Source organism: Gallus gallus, chromosome 1 (genome assembly GCF_016699485.2).
Source record: "Gallus gallus isolate bGalGal1 chromosome 1, bGalGal1.mat.broiler.GRCg7b, whole genome shotgun sequence".
NCBI classification, from domain to species: domain Eukaryota; kingdom Metazoa; phylum Chordata; class Aves; order Galliformes; family Phasianidae; genus Gallus; species Gallus gallus.
The window spans coordinates 130,669,913-130,687,565 of NC_052532.1; the positions used below are offsets into that span (position 1 = coordinate 130,669,913).

General features: G+C 35.8%; 1 protein-coding gene across 5 annotated transcripts in view; it reads left to right on the forward strand.

The window, feature by feature from the left end:
* Positions 1–17,653, forward strand: part of HERC2 (HECT and RLD domain containing E3 ubiquitin protein ligase 2) — a 105,263-nt gene that overhangs the window by 56,889 nt on the left and 30,721 nt on the right. For all 5 annotated transcript variants that reach the window (NM_001252376.3, XM_015277713.4, XM_015277712.4 and 2 more), the window contains exons 46-68: positions 190–457; positions 604–746; positions 1,678–1,776; positions 1,871–2,039; positions 2,152–2,277; positions 3,028–3,136; positions 3,274–3,413; positions 4,925–5,115; positions 5,947–6,052; positions 6,226–6,317; positions 6,898–7,073; positions 7,622–7,733; positions 8,751–8,832; positions 8,945–9,088; positions 9,619–9,709; positions 10,798–10,975; positions 11,378–11,459; positions 11,541–11,712; positions 13,504–13,648; positions 14,267–14,492; positions 15,570–15,741; positions 16,286–16,472; positions 17,195–17,335. In NM_001252376.3, the coding sequence (NP_001239305.2) occupies positions 190–457; positions 604–746; positions 1,678–1,776; positions 1,871–2,039; positions 2,152–2,277; positions 3,028–3,136; positions 3,274–3,413; positions 4,925–5,115; positions 5,947–6,052; positions 6,226–6,317; positions 6,898–7,073; positions 7,622–7,733; positions 8,751–8,832; positions 8,945–9,088; positions 9,619–9,709; positions 10,798–10,975; positions 11,378–11,459; positions 11,541–11,712; positions 13,504–13,648; positions 14,267–14,492; positions 15,570–15,741; positions 16,286–16,472; positions 17,195–17,335 (3,351 nt within the window). The remainder of the gene's footprint in view (positions 1–189; positions 458–603; positions 747–1,677; positions 1,777–1,870; positions 2,040–2,151; positions 2,278–3,027; positions 3,137–3,273; positions 3,414–4,924; positions 5,116–5,946; positions 6,053–6,225; positions 6,318–6,897; positions 7,074–7,621; positions 7,734–8,750; positions 8,833–8,944; positions 9,089–9,618; positions 9,710–10,797; positions 10,976–11,377; positions 11,460–11,540; positions 11,713–13,503; positions 13,649–14,266; positions 14,493–15,569; positions 15,742–16,285; positions 16,473–17,194; positions 17,336–17,653) is intronic.

Sequence of the window (17,653 nt, forward strand, 5' to 3'; positions counted from 1 at the left end):
TGCTAATAAATGATTTAGTAAATAACCCTTTCTAATTCACGTTCCATTTAAAACATGTTAAGCTATGGGTTTTAAAAAAGAAAAAGTGACACTGAACCTTTTGTTAAATAACCGTTAATTTCAGTCATGCACACGTCCTGTACTGAATATGCTTGTTTTATTTGGACTGATTTATTTCTTCTCATCTAGGCTGCTGCTTTGGCAGTATGCCAGTATCTGGCGGTAGAGTCTACTCATCCTTCAACTCCAGTGTTTGAAGACTGTAGCTCTAGTGAGGCTACAACACCCATCACTGTACAGCATATCCGGCCCACCAAAGTGAAAAAACGCAAACAGTCTCCAATTCCACCTCTCCCCATTGTAGTACAACTTATGGAAATGGGATTTCCTAGGAAGAACATTGAATTTGCACTAAAATCTCTGTCTGGAACCTCTGGAAGTGCTTCTGGGTTACCAGGTATTTTGTTTAGGTGACATTATAGAGAGAATGAAATTTTGCTGGTTAAAATGCTATGTAAAATGGAGCAACTGTTACCTATTTGGATGCTGTTCTGAGAATGCCAGGGAATTCCTCACTAAGAATGTGCTTGCTTTATGTGTTAGGAGTGGAAGCTCTCGTTGGCTGGTTGTTGGATCACCCTGATGTTCAGATTACTGATCTCTCTGATGCTGACACTGTCTCTGATGAGTATTCAGATGAAGAAATAACAGAGGAGGTGGAAGAGGCTGAAGCTGCTTGTCCTGTGGTAAGTAACATTTTCATAAAAGCTAAGTCATGCTAACTGATTGCAAATTTTGTAATTGTTTTCTCTCTGTACTTAGTGAGAGTTCAGAAATGTTGTGCTTCTCCAGGCTTTCAAGACCATGATGGCCATATGCTTCTAGGAGATGGTGTAAATTAATTCAGGAATAATCTGTAAATATTTATGTAAGAGAAGCACAGGGGGAAGAAGAGAAGAACAGGGGAGAGGAATGCACAGAGGTTTCTTTCACTATGGGTAGCTGTATGTATCCCTGATAGTTCTCAGTTTTATGTAAACTGGTCAGTGCTATAGAGTAATATTTGTAAAGGACTCCTTTTGTTTATTTTTTTTTTTTAGTTTCCTTTGTCTGAAAGATAAAAAGTGAAACTTGTTAGTTCCAAAGCGTGACTAAAGAATTAATGAATGAAGGGGAAAAAGATACCAGTAAAATAATGTACTTTTTCATCATGAGAGCATTTTTCAGACATTGACAATTAAAGAGCTTTCATGATGGAAAGATGGAGATGTCTTTTCACCCACTGTTCTCTTTTTTCCCGTGCAAACACACAGCCTAAAGAATGGAATATGAGTGTATGTATACAAGGCTAAGTAGATTACTTACAAATCCTCTTTGCACTAGTTTTCCTTGGCAGACAGTTCTCACACAAGCAACGTACAGATTGTTTCACACATTCTGAAAATCTGCAGCTATATTCTTTGGCAAGTTGTTCTGGAAACCAGGCTTTAAAGTAGAGCATGAATGCTAGCCCTGTAGAGGGTTGACTTGAAGATTTTTCCTGTTCTGGCATATCACTTGGTTATTATATTGTTTTTTTTTTTGTTGGATTATCTTCATTTTCTGCTATTTATTTGAATTGAAAGCAAACAGATTTTGTGACTGATACATGTTTGTGTTGGATTTTTTTTTTTTCAGTCAAGTGGTGCTGTTGTAACAGAGAGCCAGACATACAAGAAACGAGCTGATTTCCTGAGTAATGATGATTATGCTGTGTATGTGAGAGAGAATATTCAGGTAAGCATGGAGATGAAAGCTGTAGGGAAAACTTGTTCCTTCTTTTGCAGACATCACTGCAGAGCTAGTGCATTTTGTTGTTCTTTTTCTGTAGGTGGGGATGATGGTTAGGTGCTGCAGAACCTATGAGGAAGTTTGTGAAGGAGATGTAGGCAAAGTTATTAAACTGGATCGAGATGGATTGCATGACCTCAATGTACAGTGTGATTGGCAGCAAAAGGGTGGTACTTACTGGGTCAGATATATCCACGTTGAGCTTTTAGGTAAGTTCACTGTTAGCTTCTTTTTATCAAAAAACTGCCATGGTATACAAAGAGAGATTAGTTTTGGAGGGTGGAAAGGCACTTATGTTGTATTTATTCTTGCAACTGCTAGGTTTCCCACCACAGAGTTCTGCTTCTCATATCAAGATAGGTGACAAAGTGCGAGTGAAAACCTCTGTTACTACGCCCAAATACAAATGGGGATCAGTTACTCACCGAAGTGTGGGAGTTGTCAAAGGTAATGTATGTGCAAAATGGGTCATGGGTAATAAAATTGGAAACCACAGTAACTCTCTGCAGTGTTTAAGGAGAGAATTGTTTAGACATGCACTGTCATGTGGGCTGTTGCTTGATGATGAGAGAATAGAATATATTTGGTGTCAGTGACAAATTGAGCGATGCATATTCTATGAATGACCCTTTTTGAGCTCTTTAAGAATCTGAAACTTCCTGCACATTCCTAATTCTCTTTTATGTTTTGTCTGGATGAGCCACAAATGTAATTACTCTCTAAAAAATATGTACGACTTGAAGACTTCATATGGAAGTGCAGTATGCTAGTGGCAGCCTGTAAGTGAAATAGAAATTATCCGTGGGGCCTCAGTAATTTTTTAAGAGATTTTGGTCATTCTATTTGTGCTTAGAAGTACTCTCTTCCTTTGGAATTCAGTTAAGAAATTTAAATACATTTTTCTGTATTCTGTTTAAATATATATTCTATTTATATATATGTAAAGTAACTATATATAGCTAAAGATTTTTTATATATTGTATATATTCATATATAAAAACTAAAGATTTTTCTTGCTTCTTTTCTTTCTCTCTGACCTTACCCAGGGTGTCTGATTAAGTCAATATATAGCTCCATTAAAATAAAAGATTCCTTATGAAAGTAACTTTTTTTTAATCTGTTGACTATGGTGCTGGACACTTTCTGTTTGATTTCATAGTGATTTGTAACACATAGTATTTTCTGTTTTTGCAACAGCTTTTAGTGCCAATGGAAAAGATGTCATTGTAGACTTTCCGCAGCAATCCCACTGGACTGGCTTATTGTCAGAAATGGAACTGGTCCCCAGCATTCATCCTGGAGTCACGTGAGTGATGAATTAGTCTATATAGGTTATCCTTTGGCCTTATTATCTTGATTCCGTTATCTTGACTGATGGCGTGGTTAACTTCTACAGTGAAAACTGTTCAAAGTATATATACTTCTGTTCTTTTGTGATATCAGGTGTGATGGCTGTCAGATGTTTCCTATCAATGGGCCTAGATTCAAATGCAGAAACTGTGATGATTTTGACTTCTGTGAAACCTGTTTTAAAACTAGGAAACATAACACCCGACATACTTTTGGCAGAATAAATGAACCGGGTAAGTTTCAGAATCCAAGTGTTTCATAGATATATTCAAAATACAATAATATATTTTAAAATAGCATTTAAATTGCAGCTTCATATCATAATGAAATTGTTTGGACTCATCCTTTAGACAACAGAATGTTTTTAACACATCATAGTGGTATCACAATTGTATGTGCTGAACTACACCACAGTGTTAATCCTTAAGCGTTCTTTGTAGTGTTAAATAAGTTTAAAAAAAGTATGGCTCTATGGCAATAACTCTATCAGAGCTGAACTTTTAGCTACCTGAAGAGAAAAATAGTATAATCAGCCTTTTCAGTTTAAACATAGGTGAGTGAATCCTCAGGACAACAGGTACAACTCTGAAATACCTAAGATTCATTTTTAGACTCTGTAACAGTTTTGCCTAGAGTGTGGTGGCTGTTGCCATCGTTCTTCCATGATGTGGAGACTCCATAGTGGTGTAACAAGAAAGGGAAACCTTTTGAAAGAAACATCAGAATCTTCTCTTTCCAAGACAAGAACAGGTGCAGCCATTTTAACTCCCAAATGTTTGGGTTTTCCATTGTTATTAATACCTGAAACAAGATCTTCTTTCTTTTCTTTCCACCTATCTATAATTCATTGTAATACCTAGCACTTGCAAGGTTATGCACACCATTCAGATTACTGTGGAAAAGGGATGAAACTGATTCCCTACTAGAAATCTTGAACATGCATTGCATTGGTGTGATGGTTTGTTTAAAGGGCAAGAAAGACATCCTATTAAGACGATAGATCCTATAAGACATCAGTTAATATGACTGTATAGATATTATAGTGTGTATTTGTAATCATATTTGTTGCACTGTGTCAATGGTGGAGTTGCAATGTTATTTTTGTCATACTTGCTAGAAGCTATAAACATCAGTGAAGGGGCATAGAAGTAAATTTTTACAGGGAAGAAAAATATGGCTCACTAACCTTCCTTATTCCTTAATAAGCCTCAGAATTTTTTGAGTGATTAAAGGTAGCTATGTCTATTGTCCTATAAGGGATTTCTGTTGAGAGTTGGCTCTGTAGTTTTCATGTTCTCTGCTGGTGTACAGAATTCATACGTTGTGGGCCTGTTTTTTGAACTGTATGTGTGCATGGCCATAAATTTTGATTCACATTTCAAATTGAAGGAATATTTTAGGAATTACTCTATGATTTTAGTAATTGCTCTTGGTAATTCCTAAAGATATTAGAGTAATTTTCCACAATTTTGTAATACTTATTTATTTTACTTACTGAATCATGCTTGGTTTACAAATCAATCATAAGAACCAAAAATACGACACCACAGGTGACAGGCATGTAAATGTGTATTCAGGTGAAGTACTTGCATCTCGTTTTAAAAAGGAATCAATTTCAAACTCTGCTGGCATTCTTACATTTTCTACCTTGAGACTGTGTGTCTGAGGTCTTTGATTTCTTCTATTTCCTTTCACCCTGTCTATGGATTTAATAAAACCAATTTTCTTTCATTTAACAATGCAGGTCAATCTCCAGTGTTTTGTGGGCGTTCTGGAAAACAGCTGAAGAGACGGCACAGTAGCCAGAGGGGAATGTTACTGGATGATTGGTCAAGAATAGTGAAGAATCTGAATGTCTCTTCCTCTGTGAATCAGGCTTCACGTCTTATTGATGGCAGTGAGCAGTGCTGGCAGTCTTCTGGCTCACAAGGAAAGGTAATCTCAAGTTGTAACGTTTATTTTGGCATACTTTCTTTTCATGAGGATAACTACTTACCTCACTTTGCTAATGTTTTTTCCTTCAAGTAAGAGAGTAAGTAATAAAAACAGACATCTGAAGTACAACTGTGTTTCTTCGTAATAAATGTGTCTATTTTTTAATCTGTGCATCATCATTTCTTGGAAATTGTAAGGAAAATTTATGATTTTTTTTTTTGAAAGATGGGGTAATTATTTTATTCTGTGGTTGGCCATAGGCAATTACAACAGCCTGTTCAGTGTAGTAACTGATGACAATTCTTAGCAATCATTGATTATGTTTTGCTCAAGTGAATTTGTTGTTCTTATTAAGTAAAACTGTTTCTGACTACTTCTCACTTGCCCTCCCTTATTGATCTGTTCTTTTTGGCCCACAGCACTGCTTGGTGGCCAGTGTAGGCACTGGGATTTGTAGTTAGACTTCTCTCCAGTGTGCTTTGGCGCTCTCTTAGTGGCTATGCTCAAAATATCCCTAAGTATCCTTCCTTCAGGTTGTGGGTGCTCACTAACCAGTCAGAGATTTACATTGTGTTCCATTTTTTTTGACCACCAAGGGCAGTGTGCTTTCACAGTCTTCTCAGTAGTGTTGCTCTTGAATGAAATCAATTACTTGTTGCTAATATTTCTTTTGTATTGACAGTTAGACTGGCCAGATTCCACCCTTGTAGATGTTTTTTTATACTACCCAAGAATGTTTTTCACTCTTTATTGAAAAACAGTATGTGTACTCTTATTACATAAAATGATCCTAAGAATGCTACCTGAAAATGAAATTATTTCTTTCCCTAGCACTGGATTCGCTTGGAGATTTTTCCAGATGTTCTTGTTCACAGACTGAAGATGGTAGTGGATCCTGCAGACAGCAGCTATATGCCCTCTTTAGTTGTAGTTTCAGGTATGTGAAATGTTCTCTGAGAAGCTTGAAAAATACTTTTTTTAATGTCCAGCAGCTTCTATTTATCTAGTTTCATTTAATAGTCGGTTAATCTATTTAATATGTGTAATGCCTGTTTGTGACACAAACTCTGTTATTTTACTGTGTCTTTCTTTCAATGCTTTATTTTCTAGGAGGCAGTTCCTTAAATAACCTTATAGAGCTAAAGACAATCAACATAAATCCTACAGACACCACAGTGCCTCTTCTCAGTGATTGTACAGAAGTAAGTGAAGTTTTTGTAAGGATAATTATACTTGTATGCAAACTGAAAATTATTTTGATGCAAGAGATGGATCAAAAGCACTATTGTGATTATTAAAGCATGGCATCTTGCTTTTCCTGTATCTTAGAAGCCTTTCTGGCAGTTGTAAAGTTAATTATCCTGATGAGTTTTACGGTAATCACGGTGCAACTCTATTATAGTGTTAGCAGTCAATATATTTTAGTTTTTGTTTCTGATGTAATGCAATATACCTTTGAGCCAAGGTGGCATTCTAGTAAACATAAATCTGGGGCTCATTTTAGTGGGTGATAAAGCTTATTTCAGATTGTAGTTCTGAATGTTTTCAGTAACAGCAAGAAGGAACGTGTACTGAATTTTCAGGAGATTTAAAGTGAAATCATTCTTAAATTTATGAGGCCACATGTTTATCTCAGAGTATACAGTTCTGAAAATCAAAATATTTGAAGTTGCAGATTAATTTTGTTATGGTGATGAAGTCAAGCAAAAGTTCAAGCTCTTTCCTGTCTATTGTGAACATGCAGAGAACCCAAAAGATGGCGATCTAGTTTTATCTTCTTAGTATCACAGGTATATTGAGATTGCAATCAAGCAGTGCAGAAGCTCTGGAATTGATTGCAAAATACATGGCCTCAGCATACTGGGACGTATACGTGCGGAGGATGAGGATTTGGCAGCGGTCCCTTTCCTTGCTTCTGATAACGAGGAAGAGGATGATGACAAAGCTAATACAGGGAGGTAGGTAACCGCAGGTGGAAAAAAGTTGGCAAAGAGACTTAGTTTCTATATATATCACTCAGAAGATTAATCGTGAGTAGTGCAACTTAGTTAGATTGAATGAAAAGAGATATATATTTGTCAGAACCGTAGGTAGGTCATTTGTTGATAAATTCTTGAAAAGTATCACACTGGTAAGTTGGTAGCATTTTGTACGGTTCTTTTTGATTCCCAAAACTGAAAACCTAGCTGAAAATTTGATATGTTCATACTTGAAATGTAGTGAATATATATATACGTGTGTGCGTGTGCGTGTATATATATATGTATATACGCATACATATATACGTGTATATATGTATATTTACCACTGCTCAGGAGAACAGAGATTCTATTTTTCGTTTTGTTTAGTTTTACATTTTTATTTTACACTGATACCACTCAATTGTGATGATTTCAATTGGATATTGAAACCATTCAGAAATGTAAAATAAGTAGATGAAATAAAAATATGGTGCTATAGTATATAGGTTGCTAAACTGACTTTTTTTTCCCCTAAATATACTCAGTCTTGTTAGAAAGAAGGCAGCTGGGCTGGAATCAGCAGCTACAATAAGAACCAAAGTTTTTGTCTGGGGACTGAATGACAAAGATCAGTTGGGAGGACTGAAAGGCTCCAAGGTATGTCTGTGGTTTAAATATTTTCAGTGTAAAACAAAGACAGCTAAAAATAAAATGTGCAAGCCTCACACAACTCAAATTTAATTGCAATTTAATCAGAATTTTAAAGTTTTTTTTATGGCTTTTTGATGCTAAGACGCATCTGCTGGCTGGAAAACCTGGGGCAAATTTACATTTTGGTTGTTTCCCTGAAATGTAGCGTGTTGGTGTTTTTTAGCAGCCACTTAATTATTTATTTTACATGAAAGCAAACTAATTCTTTTAAAAATCTGTGTCATTCTCTGTATTTTGTTCTTTTAGAGTTTTTTTGCATGTGTAAAATGCAGATAGCAGTGATCTTTTCTATTACCTGTGAATGGAGCTAGTTCAGTAATCAAAAAAAAAAGAAATTAATGTCTTCTCATTAGTGTAAATTGATTACGTTTTAGTGCAATTTGAGAGAAATTTCAGGCCAGTATGCAACTACTTATACATAATTTTTGATATGATGCAAGATGGGAGGGATGCTCAAAGAATTAATTTGTGCTGTAAATAATGTGGATTGTTGTCAGTTTGTGTGCTTTTCAGGAGGAAAGAGGTAAAGCTACTGTATTCTTGATCTTGTATTGATCCATAAGGTGACGGCTTAAGTTCTGAAGTGCTCCTGAAGGCAGAGTTTGACTACTTGGACTGAAGTGTTTGTCTCCCTGTAGAAAAGGGGAGAACTATAGGACAGTTAAATTGAAGATATGGGGGAAGAAAAAAATAAAATACATGTATAAATAGGAACTAAATCTAAGAAGATTAAGCTTCTTTAGGTGGAAATGGTTTCTGTATTATATGCCTTTTCTTGGTTCCTGTCTTGTGTGATCTGTATTAATGTGCATCGGCAAAGCATTCAAATAATATGAGGAGTTTTTATATGTAATAAGCAATAACTGTCAGATTAAGAGCTTTATCACTTCAGAATAGCTCTTTTCTATAATGTTTGCAACTGCAAAATATATTGGAATAATTTCTGTTTCCTGTCTACTCTAGATAAAGGTTCCTTCATTTTCTGAAACCCTGTCTGCCTTGAATGTTGTACAGGTAGCTGGAGGATCCAAAAGCCTTTTTGCAGGTAATACAAGTTTAAAGTATGTATCATTATTTAAGGGCAGAAATACATTTCCATTTGTGAAACTTTATTGGTATTACAAACTATTTTTGTTTTATTTTTTCCACACTTTTAGTGACTGTAGAGGGTAAGGTATATGCTTGTGGAGAAGCCACGAATGGAAGGTTGGGCTTAGGAATATCCAGTGGAACTGTGCCTATTCCCCGCCAGATAACAGCTCTCAGTAACTACGTTGTAAAGAAGGTGGCTGTTCACTCAGGTACTGCCTGTTGTTACTCTTACATATATAGCCGGAACGTTAAGCCTAAAAATAGAAATTGTTTTGTAGTTTCTTCAGTGCTGTGATGTACCAGAATATTTGAGGTTTTTTTTTTTTAAATTTCTTTTTTAGTAAGTACAGGTTGTTAAATTCTGTGTAAGATGCTAAATTCTATGAATTTAGACCATACCTAGTTTCTTACCTGCTGGGAAACTTATAGTCGACTGATCCAAAGGAAGTATTTTCATTTTTAAATATTGCTAAATAGGGAGCTTGATTTATGTTTGCTGATTTCCTTGCAGCATTGAAAATAGCAAATCAAGTTGTTATTTCTGTTTCTAATGTGCCAGGAAGCCTATAGTCACAAACATTTTGTTTTAAATTAAAACATGTTGAATCTTCTAAGAACATAACTAACTGTGGAGAGAAAGACTTGTGCAACTACATCATAAATACAAAGCAGTGTCAAATCTCTGAGAGTTTTGCTTCTCTGCCTGCTTGAAAACTTACACTTGCATTTATACTTTCAGGCGGCCGACATGCCATGGCATTAACTGTAGATGGAAAGATATTTTCATGGGGTGAAGGAGATGATGGCAAACTTGGCCACTTCAGTCGAATGTAAGGATACCGGTTTTATCTGGCTTGTAGTAAGAGAAGATTTGTTTATAGCTGTACTATGACACGTAATACCACTGCTGACAATGGCAGAATTGTTAATTTAACGGAAATTAAACATCTGTGTTCAGAAAAGATTTTCTTTTTTTTTCATCAGTGTACATCAGTAGTGCAGCACTGGTAGCAGATTCAGTAGATGCCTTTATTAGTTTTTTTGCATGTTACTGATGAAATAATATACTTCTGGAATTTGAGTTTTCTATTACTGTTATGAGGTTCACTGAGTTACCTTGACATGTAAAACTGTACCGATTTTACATTCCTGAGCACTAACTGCTCCTACTGCAACTCTGCAAGTGTTTTTGTAGCCCTGTTTTTTGGCCAGAGTTCACAAGTTTTGACATCTAGAAATAAATTCAGTATTTCAGTCTTCCACATCACAATGGTGAGGAAAAATTAAATTTGTCAGAATTTTTCTTTGTATGTGACACAGAACAAAGTTTTGGAAGAGAAAGGATAGGCATAGCCCACAGGGTGGAAAATCTTTGTTTGTCGCTCTGATATATTCCAAAAAGCTGCTCAGTGCTCAGAATACATAGAAAATTACAGTGCCCAACTCAGGTGCTTGTAGATGTGACAACAAATAAATATTCCGAGTTGTGTCATTGTCAAACCTACGAAAAGGAAAGTCCAGTTTAGTGCAGAGTTATTTTATTGTTCAGATGTCTTGTATTTTTTTGTGACATATTAAAAGAGAGACTAGGAATTCTTGCTGTTGGCATTTCATGGGAGAATTTCACAGTGTTTCACAGAAGCCATATATATGTTTATAAAACATTAGTAGTGACTCTTATACAATCTTATACAACAGTACTAGAAAAAGTACATTGAAATACATTAAGATACGTTTAAATGGTATAAATTTAAAACTCATGGTGGTAATAAGGAATTAATATTGGAATCACGAGTTGCACCTTATTTATCTTTAGTTTACTGTTAATTTAATGTACAAAAATTTTTGAATTGTAGAACTTAATGTACCGTGCCACTCTTCAAAAAATAATTATATATTGTTTATTTACTCTGTTTAGGAATTGTGATAAACCCAGATTGATAGAAGCACTGAAAACCAAACGTATCCGTGATATTGCTTGTGGCAGCTCCCACAGTGCTGCCATTACCTCTAGTGGTGAACTGTATACGTGGGGTCTTGGAGAATATGGAAGGTTAGGACATGGAGATAATACTACACAGCTGAAGCCGAAGATGGTAAAATAAATGTTTCTCATCTCTGATAAATGTGAATGTGCTTATTTAGTTAATTATAAAATAAAGGTAAAGCAAATCCAAAACCATGAATGCGATATGAAGATATCATTTTGGAGTGATCTGGTCAGGCTTTGGTACACCTACCTGATGTGCTAAGTATTTCAGGAGGACCAAAAAGATAAAGTCTCTTGCTTTTTCCTGGAATACGATTCAGAGCAGCTAGTGCTGTTTTGAACATACATTTCATGCATCTGTTCTGACATAACTGTCACAGAGCAGTGTTGAATCTTGGGTAAGCAGGACTTGATAAACCCGGACATCAAGTGTAACAGCTTGAAAATGTTTGTAAAGTTTTAAAAACATAATTAATGTATTTGAAACATCTCTTTTTCTCTTTTGCAGGTTAAAGTGCTCCTTGGCCACAGAGTAATTCAGGTTGCTTGTGGAAGCAGAGATGCTCAGACTCTTGCTTTGACAGATGAAGGTAGGAATATCTTGTTCCAGAAGCTTTCTGGCACGTGGGAATATTGTGATCATTGTCTGACCTACGTTTGGTGTTTGTTAGGTTTGGTGTTTTCTTGGGGTGATGGTGATTTTGGAAAACTGGGCCGAGGAGGAAGTGAAGGATGCAATATTCCTCAGAACATTGAAAGACTAAACGGCCAAGGCGTTTGTCAGATCGAGTGTGGTGCACAGTTCTCGTTGGCATTGACCAAGTCAGGAGTGGTATGGACGTGGTATGTGAAATTTGCCAGAAAATATTAATAAAGCAATTGCTAAGTATGTGTTGTATTTACTGCTATTTGATTGCCTTAACCCCATCTGTACTTCATTTCTGTGCTGACTTTGTCTTTTGAATAGGAAGCTCTTTGAGAAAAGCTGTGATCTGTTCAATTGCTCACTGTGTCTTGTAGCATGCTGAGTTATGTGTTGTACTCTGCTAGAATGCCTGAGTCTCACTGAACATTTTCTCTTTTGGGAGCAATGAAGTATGGAAAGGAATATTCAATTAAGACTTTGGAGCAGAGTGGGGAAAAAAGAGGACACAAGAATCATAGTCTGCAATTAAAACAGAGATTGGCAGAGTCAGGAAGTAACAAGAATGAAGAGTAACGAGAGTAAGCAAGTATGGAATGGATGGAAAGGGCTACCTTGAAAACACACAGGACACTGCAGAGTTCATTGCTGCTGGGAAAGCCACTGAGTTGTCAATAGTGACCCTTTTTATTTTTTCTCTCTTTGTTTCTGCTTTTGTTTTGAGCACAAGCCTCACTTCTTAAGTTGATAAGTCTTTCTGTAAAATTTGTCCATTTCTGTAATACAGATCAATTTCAGATCTTTACAGCTCAAGGTCTTACCCCATCCTTGGGTATAAATTGACCTATTTGACATATATAAAACCTTAGGATACTGTAAAATTTTTTTTGTTGTTACATATTTTTTTTGTCAGCAATTGATGATAATGTAGAGAAATCCCCCAAACTTCTGTTTTTAGTTAATTCTCTTAGTAAAAGGGAGAAAAGCTTTTAGTAGAGTTCTCATTCATTGTTGGCCCCTAGAAACTATATTTGTCTCTCTCTTTTTCCCCTCTCTTAAGTCCTTGTGGTGATGAAAGGAGTAAAAGGAAGGGGAATTTGGCAGTCTTCAAGAATGTTTTGTAAAATTCTTGCATAATTTCATGACATCACAGGATTGCAAAGGGATTTTTTTCAGCTGTTTCAGCTGTGCTTGTCTGCACCTTATGATGGCTGAGATGCTTCTTAAGTTTTATCTTCATGAATTTGTACTGATTTGAGGGGAAAAACTAACTTCTATGTTACATCTTTAGGTAGGCAGTAATACTATAGGTCACATTCACCTCCAGCATGACCTGTCTTTTTTTTTGAGAAATTGGTTCTGGTGAGCTGCAGAAATGAGAATGGTTACTAAAAACACAATGGAAGAAATATTAGTCTTTTTCCTCTTCATTTACAGTCATTTTAAGGTGTCTACATTAGTTTTTCTCTATGGTATATTTTTAGTGTAGTTTGTTTTCTTTATGACAATTTTAGAAGACTAGATTATGGTAAATAGAGAACCATACATTGAAGCTTGCAACAGTATGAAGAATCTCAATTCTGTATACATAGTAGTTCTCGTATTTTTCTTTCAAGTGAGTGAACTTGGTAAAGGATCTGTTATTTTTAGGTTTATCCTTAATAGTGTAAGTAGGTCCAAGAAGGATAACTAATCAGTGTTGTAGGTATTTTTAATTTCTGTGTATCTGCAACAGATGAAATTCCATATAATTGCAGATGCAGTGTGTACAAAAAGTCATAAATGATGCCTGTTCTAGACTGTGGTGAAATGTGGGGTCATAGAATTGCAGTTATCCTTCGTTTATTCAATTTTGAAGAGTTTGCTATTTTAATCCCAGTGATAAATGAGATTTTTTTTTTTTTTTTTAATTCTGGTAACTGCATTGATGAAGGAATGTGTGAGCACTATAATTGTCCTGAATTTTGCTTTTATTTTTGTGTCTGTTTTAGGGGTAAGGGAGATTACTTCAGGCTAGGCCATGGCACTGATGTACATGTACGAAAGCCTCAAGTAGTGGAGGGTCTGAGGGGCAAAAAGATCGTGCATGTGGCAGTAGGTGCCCTCCACTGTCTGGCAGTTACTGACACTGGACAGGTATGTTACTTATCACCCTCCTTTCCCCTTTTTTCTCCATCCATAAAGAAACAAACCATTGAAGAAGACTGTAATAGTATCAGTGTTGATTAAATTGAATACTTTTTTTTGCTATAATTAAAATATATTAGAACGCATGTTACTATTGGTCTTTAAATGTCACCTTAATAGCTTTTGTAAGATTTTCCTAGTCTGTGGATTATCTACACGATCTGTTTTCTGCTTCTTACTCCTAAAACACAGTAATAGTCATAATGTTTGGATAGCTTCTTCTGCTGTTAACAAGCATTGTAATTATTGTTGTGTTGATTCAGATATCTGCTGTAATTACTATGAAATTAATTCTTTCAATTAGTTGTTCACTTTAAACATTGTATAATTGATCAGCTGATGATTTATGAATCTGCAGTGATGTATGAATCACCTAATAAAGGGTTACCTTGTTTTTTTTAACATATGACAATACCTGCATTATTTAAAAATTAAATAAATTAATAGGTACTATAAAGCATCCTGAATTATTAATACAAATTGCTAAGATTTTTCTGTAGGATTTGTAAGGAAAAGAAATGAGGCAACCATTGAGGTGAATTAATGAACTGAAATGTCTTCTGGCAGGTTTATGCTTGGGGTGACAATGACCATGGGCAACAAGGGAATGGAACTACTACAGTCAATAGGAAGCCCACTCTTGTACAGGGCTTGGAAGGCCAGAAAATCACTCGAGTTGCTTGTGGATCTTCCCACAGTGTAGCATGGACAACAGTGGATGTAGCTACACCATCTGTTCATGAGCCAGTACTTTTCCAGACAGCGAGGGACCCTTTAGGTGCTTCTTATCTTGGTTGGTAGACATCATCTTACATTTTTTTATGCCAAGGTAGAGTTAGGTGTGTGTGTGTGTGTGTGGTTTGATAGTTGATAGAAGAGTGTGAAAAGAACACTGTCTAAAGAAAACTAAAAGGCAGCAAACAAGCAAAAACACAGAAGATCAAAAGATCAAAAAACATCCAATATGAGAACAGCCCCATCCAAATAAAACAAAACAAAACCTCTTCTTGAAAATGTGAGATTATAAAGGGCTTATTCAAAAGTAAGATGCAACCTACTTTATTGAACGCTAAAAAGTCTTTGTCTTTTAACATAGAGTAGGACATGGTAGATGGATGCTACTTTAATACTGGCCTTGTTACATGTTATGTCTTGCTATAGTTTTTAGGCTGCTGCTATCTTTTGTTTCTGAAGTAAGTGACTTCAGTAAGTGACTGAAGTAAGAATTACTGAGAGAAGACAGGAAAGTTTTATATTAAACAAAAAAGATCCAAATGTTTTGCTAATTGCTTTCTTTGAAAACTGTGTGCTCTAAAGAGAGTAAAAGCTATATATATAGAATATTTATTTAGTATTTTTAGGCTACCTAATTATTATTAATGTTGTTTTGAAAAATTTCTGTTTAAGTAAAATTTGTTTTAAATGCCAATCACTAAAATATTTATATCTGTTATTCCATTCTTCATGAATAAGTGAAAAGGTGGAACACTATTTTATGAAGGCATTTGCTGAAAAGCTTCGGTATTGATTCCAGTGTTGTAACTGTAGGAACTACAGTTTAAAAATGTCTTTTAGACTTAGATATACAGCCACTTCATTGTGTATATGACAGAGCACTGGCACAGCATTCCCAGAGAGGAACCTGTGAAAGCAGTCTGGATGTGGGCCTGGGTGCTCTGTTCTGGGACGCTCTGCTGAAGCAGGGATTAAAGCAGATGGACCCAGATTTGCTTTCCAATGTCAACTGTCTTACAATACTGTGATCTGTAATGATCTACCAAGAAATTAGATTGTTAAGTTCCAATTACGTAGTATACTTTTAGTGAAACAGAAACAATTGCCTTCTCTTTTTTTTTCCCCCTTACTTCAGGTGTTCCTTCAGATGCAGATTCTTCTGCTGCCAGTAACAAGATCAGTGGTGCAAATAGTTCGAAGCCCAATCGCCCTTCCCTTGCTAAGATTCTCCTGTCGCTTGATGGGAACGTTGCCAAACAGCAGGCATTATCTCATATTCTGATGGCATTACAAATCATGTATGCCAGGTAGGCATGCAAGTATTCCTTTGTTTTAAAGAGCAATATGTGTCATAGCGTACCATCTTTCACTGTCTCCTGAGTCAGCTGTAAATGATTTTATGAGTTTGAACTTCTCAGAATAGGGCCAAGCTTCATTTAAGTTTTCTTTTGGTGTCCATATTAGGTTTTTTAGAATGAGAAGCTTTCAGTACCTGGGGAAAAAGGTTTATTCAGGAATGCTCAAGTAAACTGTGTAATAGGGGTGTAGATATGTCACCATAGGTGTAGTGGAGGAAGCAACAGGGAATAGGGTTGAAAGAATAATGAAACTTTAGCATTCCTTGTTGATAGAGAACAGAGTATTGTTGTTAAAATTTATCAAGAGGAGAACTCATGTAAAATAGTATGACCTTAAGACAGAATATTTAAGCATTTAACTTTAAGAATGGAGCTAAACTCTGTCTGTGGAAACTTTGCTTATTTTATTAAGCCAGGCTGATACCATTTTTTCTTTCAAGTTCAACAAAGGAGTGTAATTAGGCTTATGTGAATCTGTCCTAAATGATTTCAGGGATGCAGTTGTTGGAGCACTGATGCCTGCAAGTATGATTGCACCAGTAGAATGTCCCTCTTCATCGCCAGCCCCTCCATCAGATGCTACTTCTACAGGAAGCCCTGCAAGTGGAGATGAATGCATGATTGTAGGAGATATAGAAGAGAGGCTGAGCCCAAACCCATGGCAGGACAGGAGAGGGGAGGTAGTATCTAATGAATTTTTTCAACATTGTGTAAGACTAAAGCTGAAAAATACTGTTTAGTATTTAGTTTGTTAGTAAAGTAGCAGAGATTAAACGGTTGTTTTTTGTGCTCTAATTTATGGAGTGGATACTTTATGTATGTCAGATTTGGAAAAACAAATTTTTGGTGAGATCAACTTTGAACTTTCATCACGCAGTATGTCATTAAAGTGCAATTATGATTTATAGTAGCGTTTTAAAGTTGGTTTTAAAAGTAATTTTATAAGAATGGTTAAAAAAAATCTGGATTAAGAGACTGTTCAACAATTATTTAATTAAATATGATTGTAAACTATATTAACTAATGTAGACAGAAGAGCCTGAGTGGATTTCTACTCTCTTGATTCTGAGCTGCCAGTAGAACCATAAAGATATTTTCCTTCACAGACTACTAATTTGACATGTATTGTTTGGGGTTTTCTTCTGCATTGCAGACTCCACTGCAGGCACTAATGTTTTATTGTGTGTGTTTTGTAGTATGTGGGGGTTGTGGCTGGCTTATCATATTAGGAACAAAAAATGTGAGCTAGAAAAACAGAGAGTGAAGCTGTTGTATTTGAATTTATGACTGTTTTTGGATTGCTGCTGTCTTTGAACACAAACCCTTCTGAAAAATAATTACACTCCTAAAGGATTTGTAGTCCCTCATTCCAGCTTTTGTTTCTTTTGTTTGTTTTGGCTAGGTGGTTTCTTCAGAAGATGCTGTGACGCCATCTGCTGTAACTCCCTCAGCTGCTGCTGCCTCTTCACGTCCTTTCATTCCAGTCACAGATGATCCTGGAGCTGCCAGCATCATTGCAGAAACCATGACAAAAACCAAAGAAGTAATGTTGTCAATGCCTTCCTTAACACTTAAGTCCTTATAATGCTTTTACTGAACAGTTCTGTTTTAGATCATTTAAAATTACTCTATAAATGATTGCATTTTTAAAGTATATTCAAAGACTGGGTGATTACTTTTACTTTTTTCTTTTTTTCTGAAGCTGAAGAAATTCAGTTTAGCAAAGCTTTTTCACTTGAGAAACTGGTTTAACAGTAGGTAAACTCTGAGGCCATGTAGTCCCAGAATTGCAAATTGTGTCTTAAACTACTTTCAGACTTCTTCAGGCAAGTTAGTATGTTTGTATTCAATGAGATTCCTC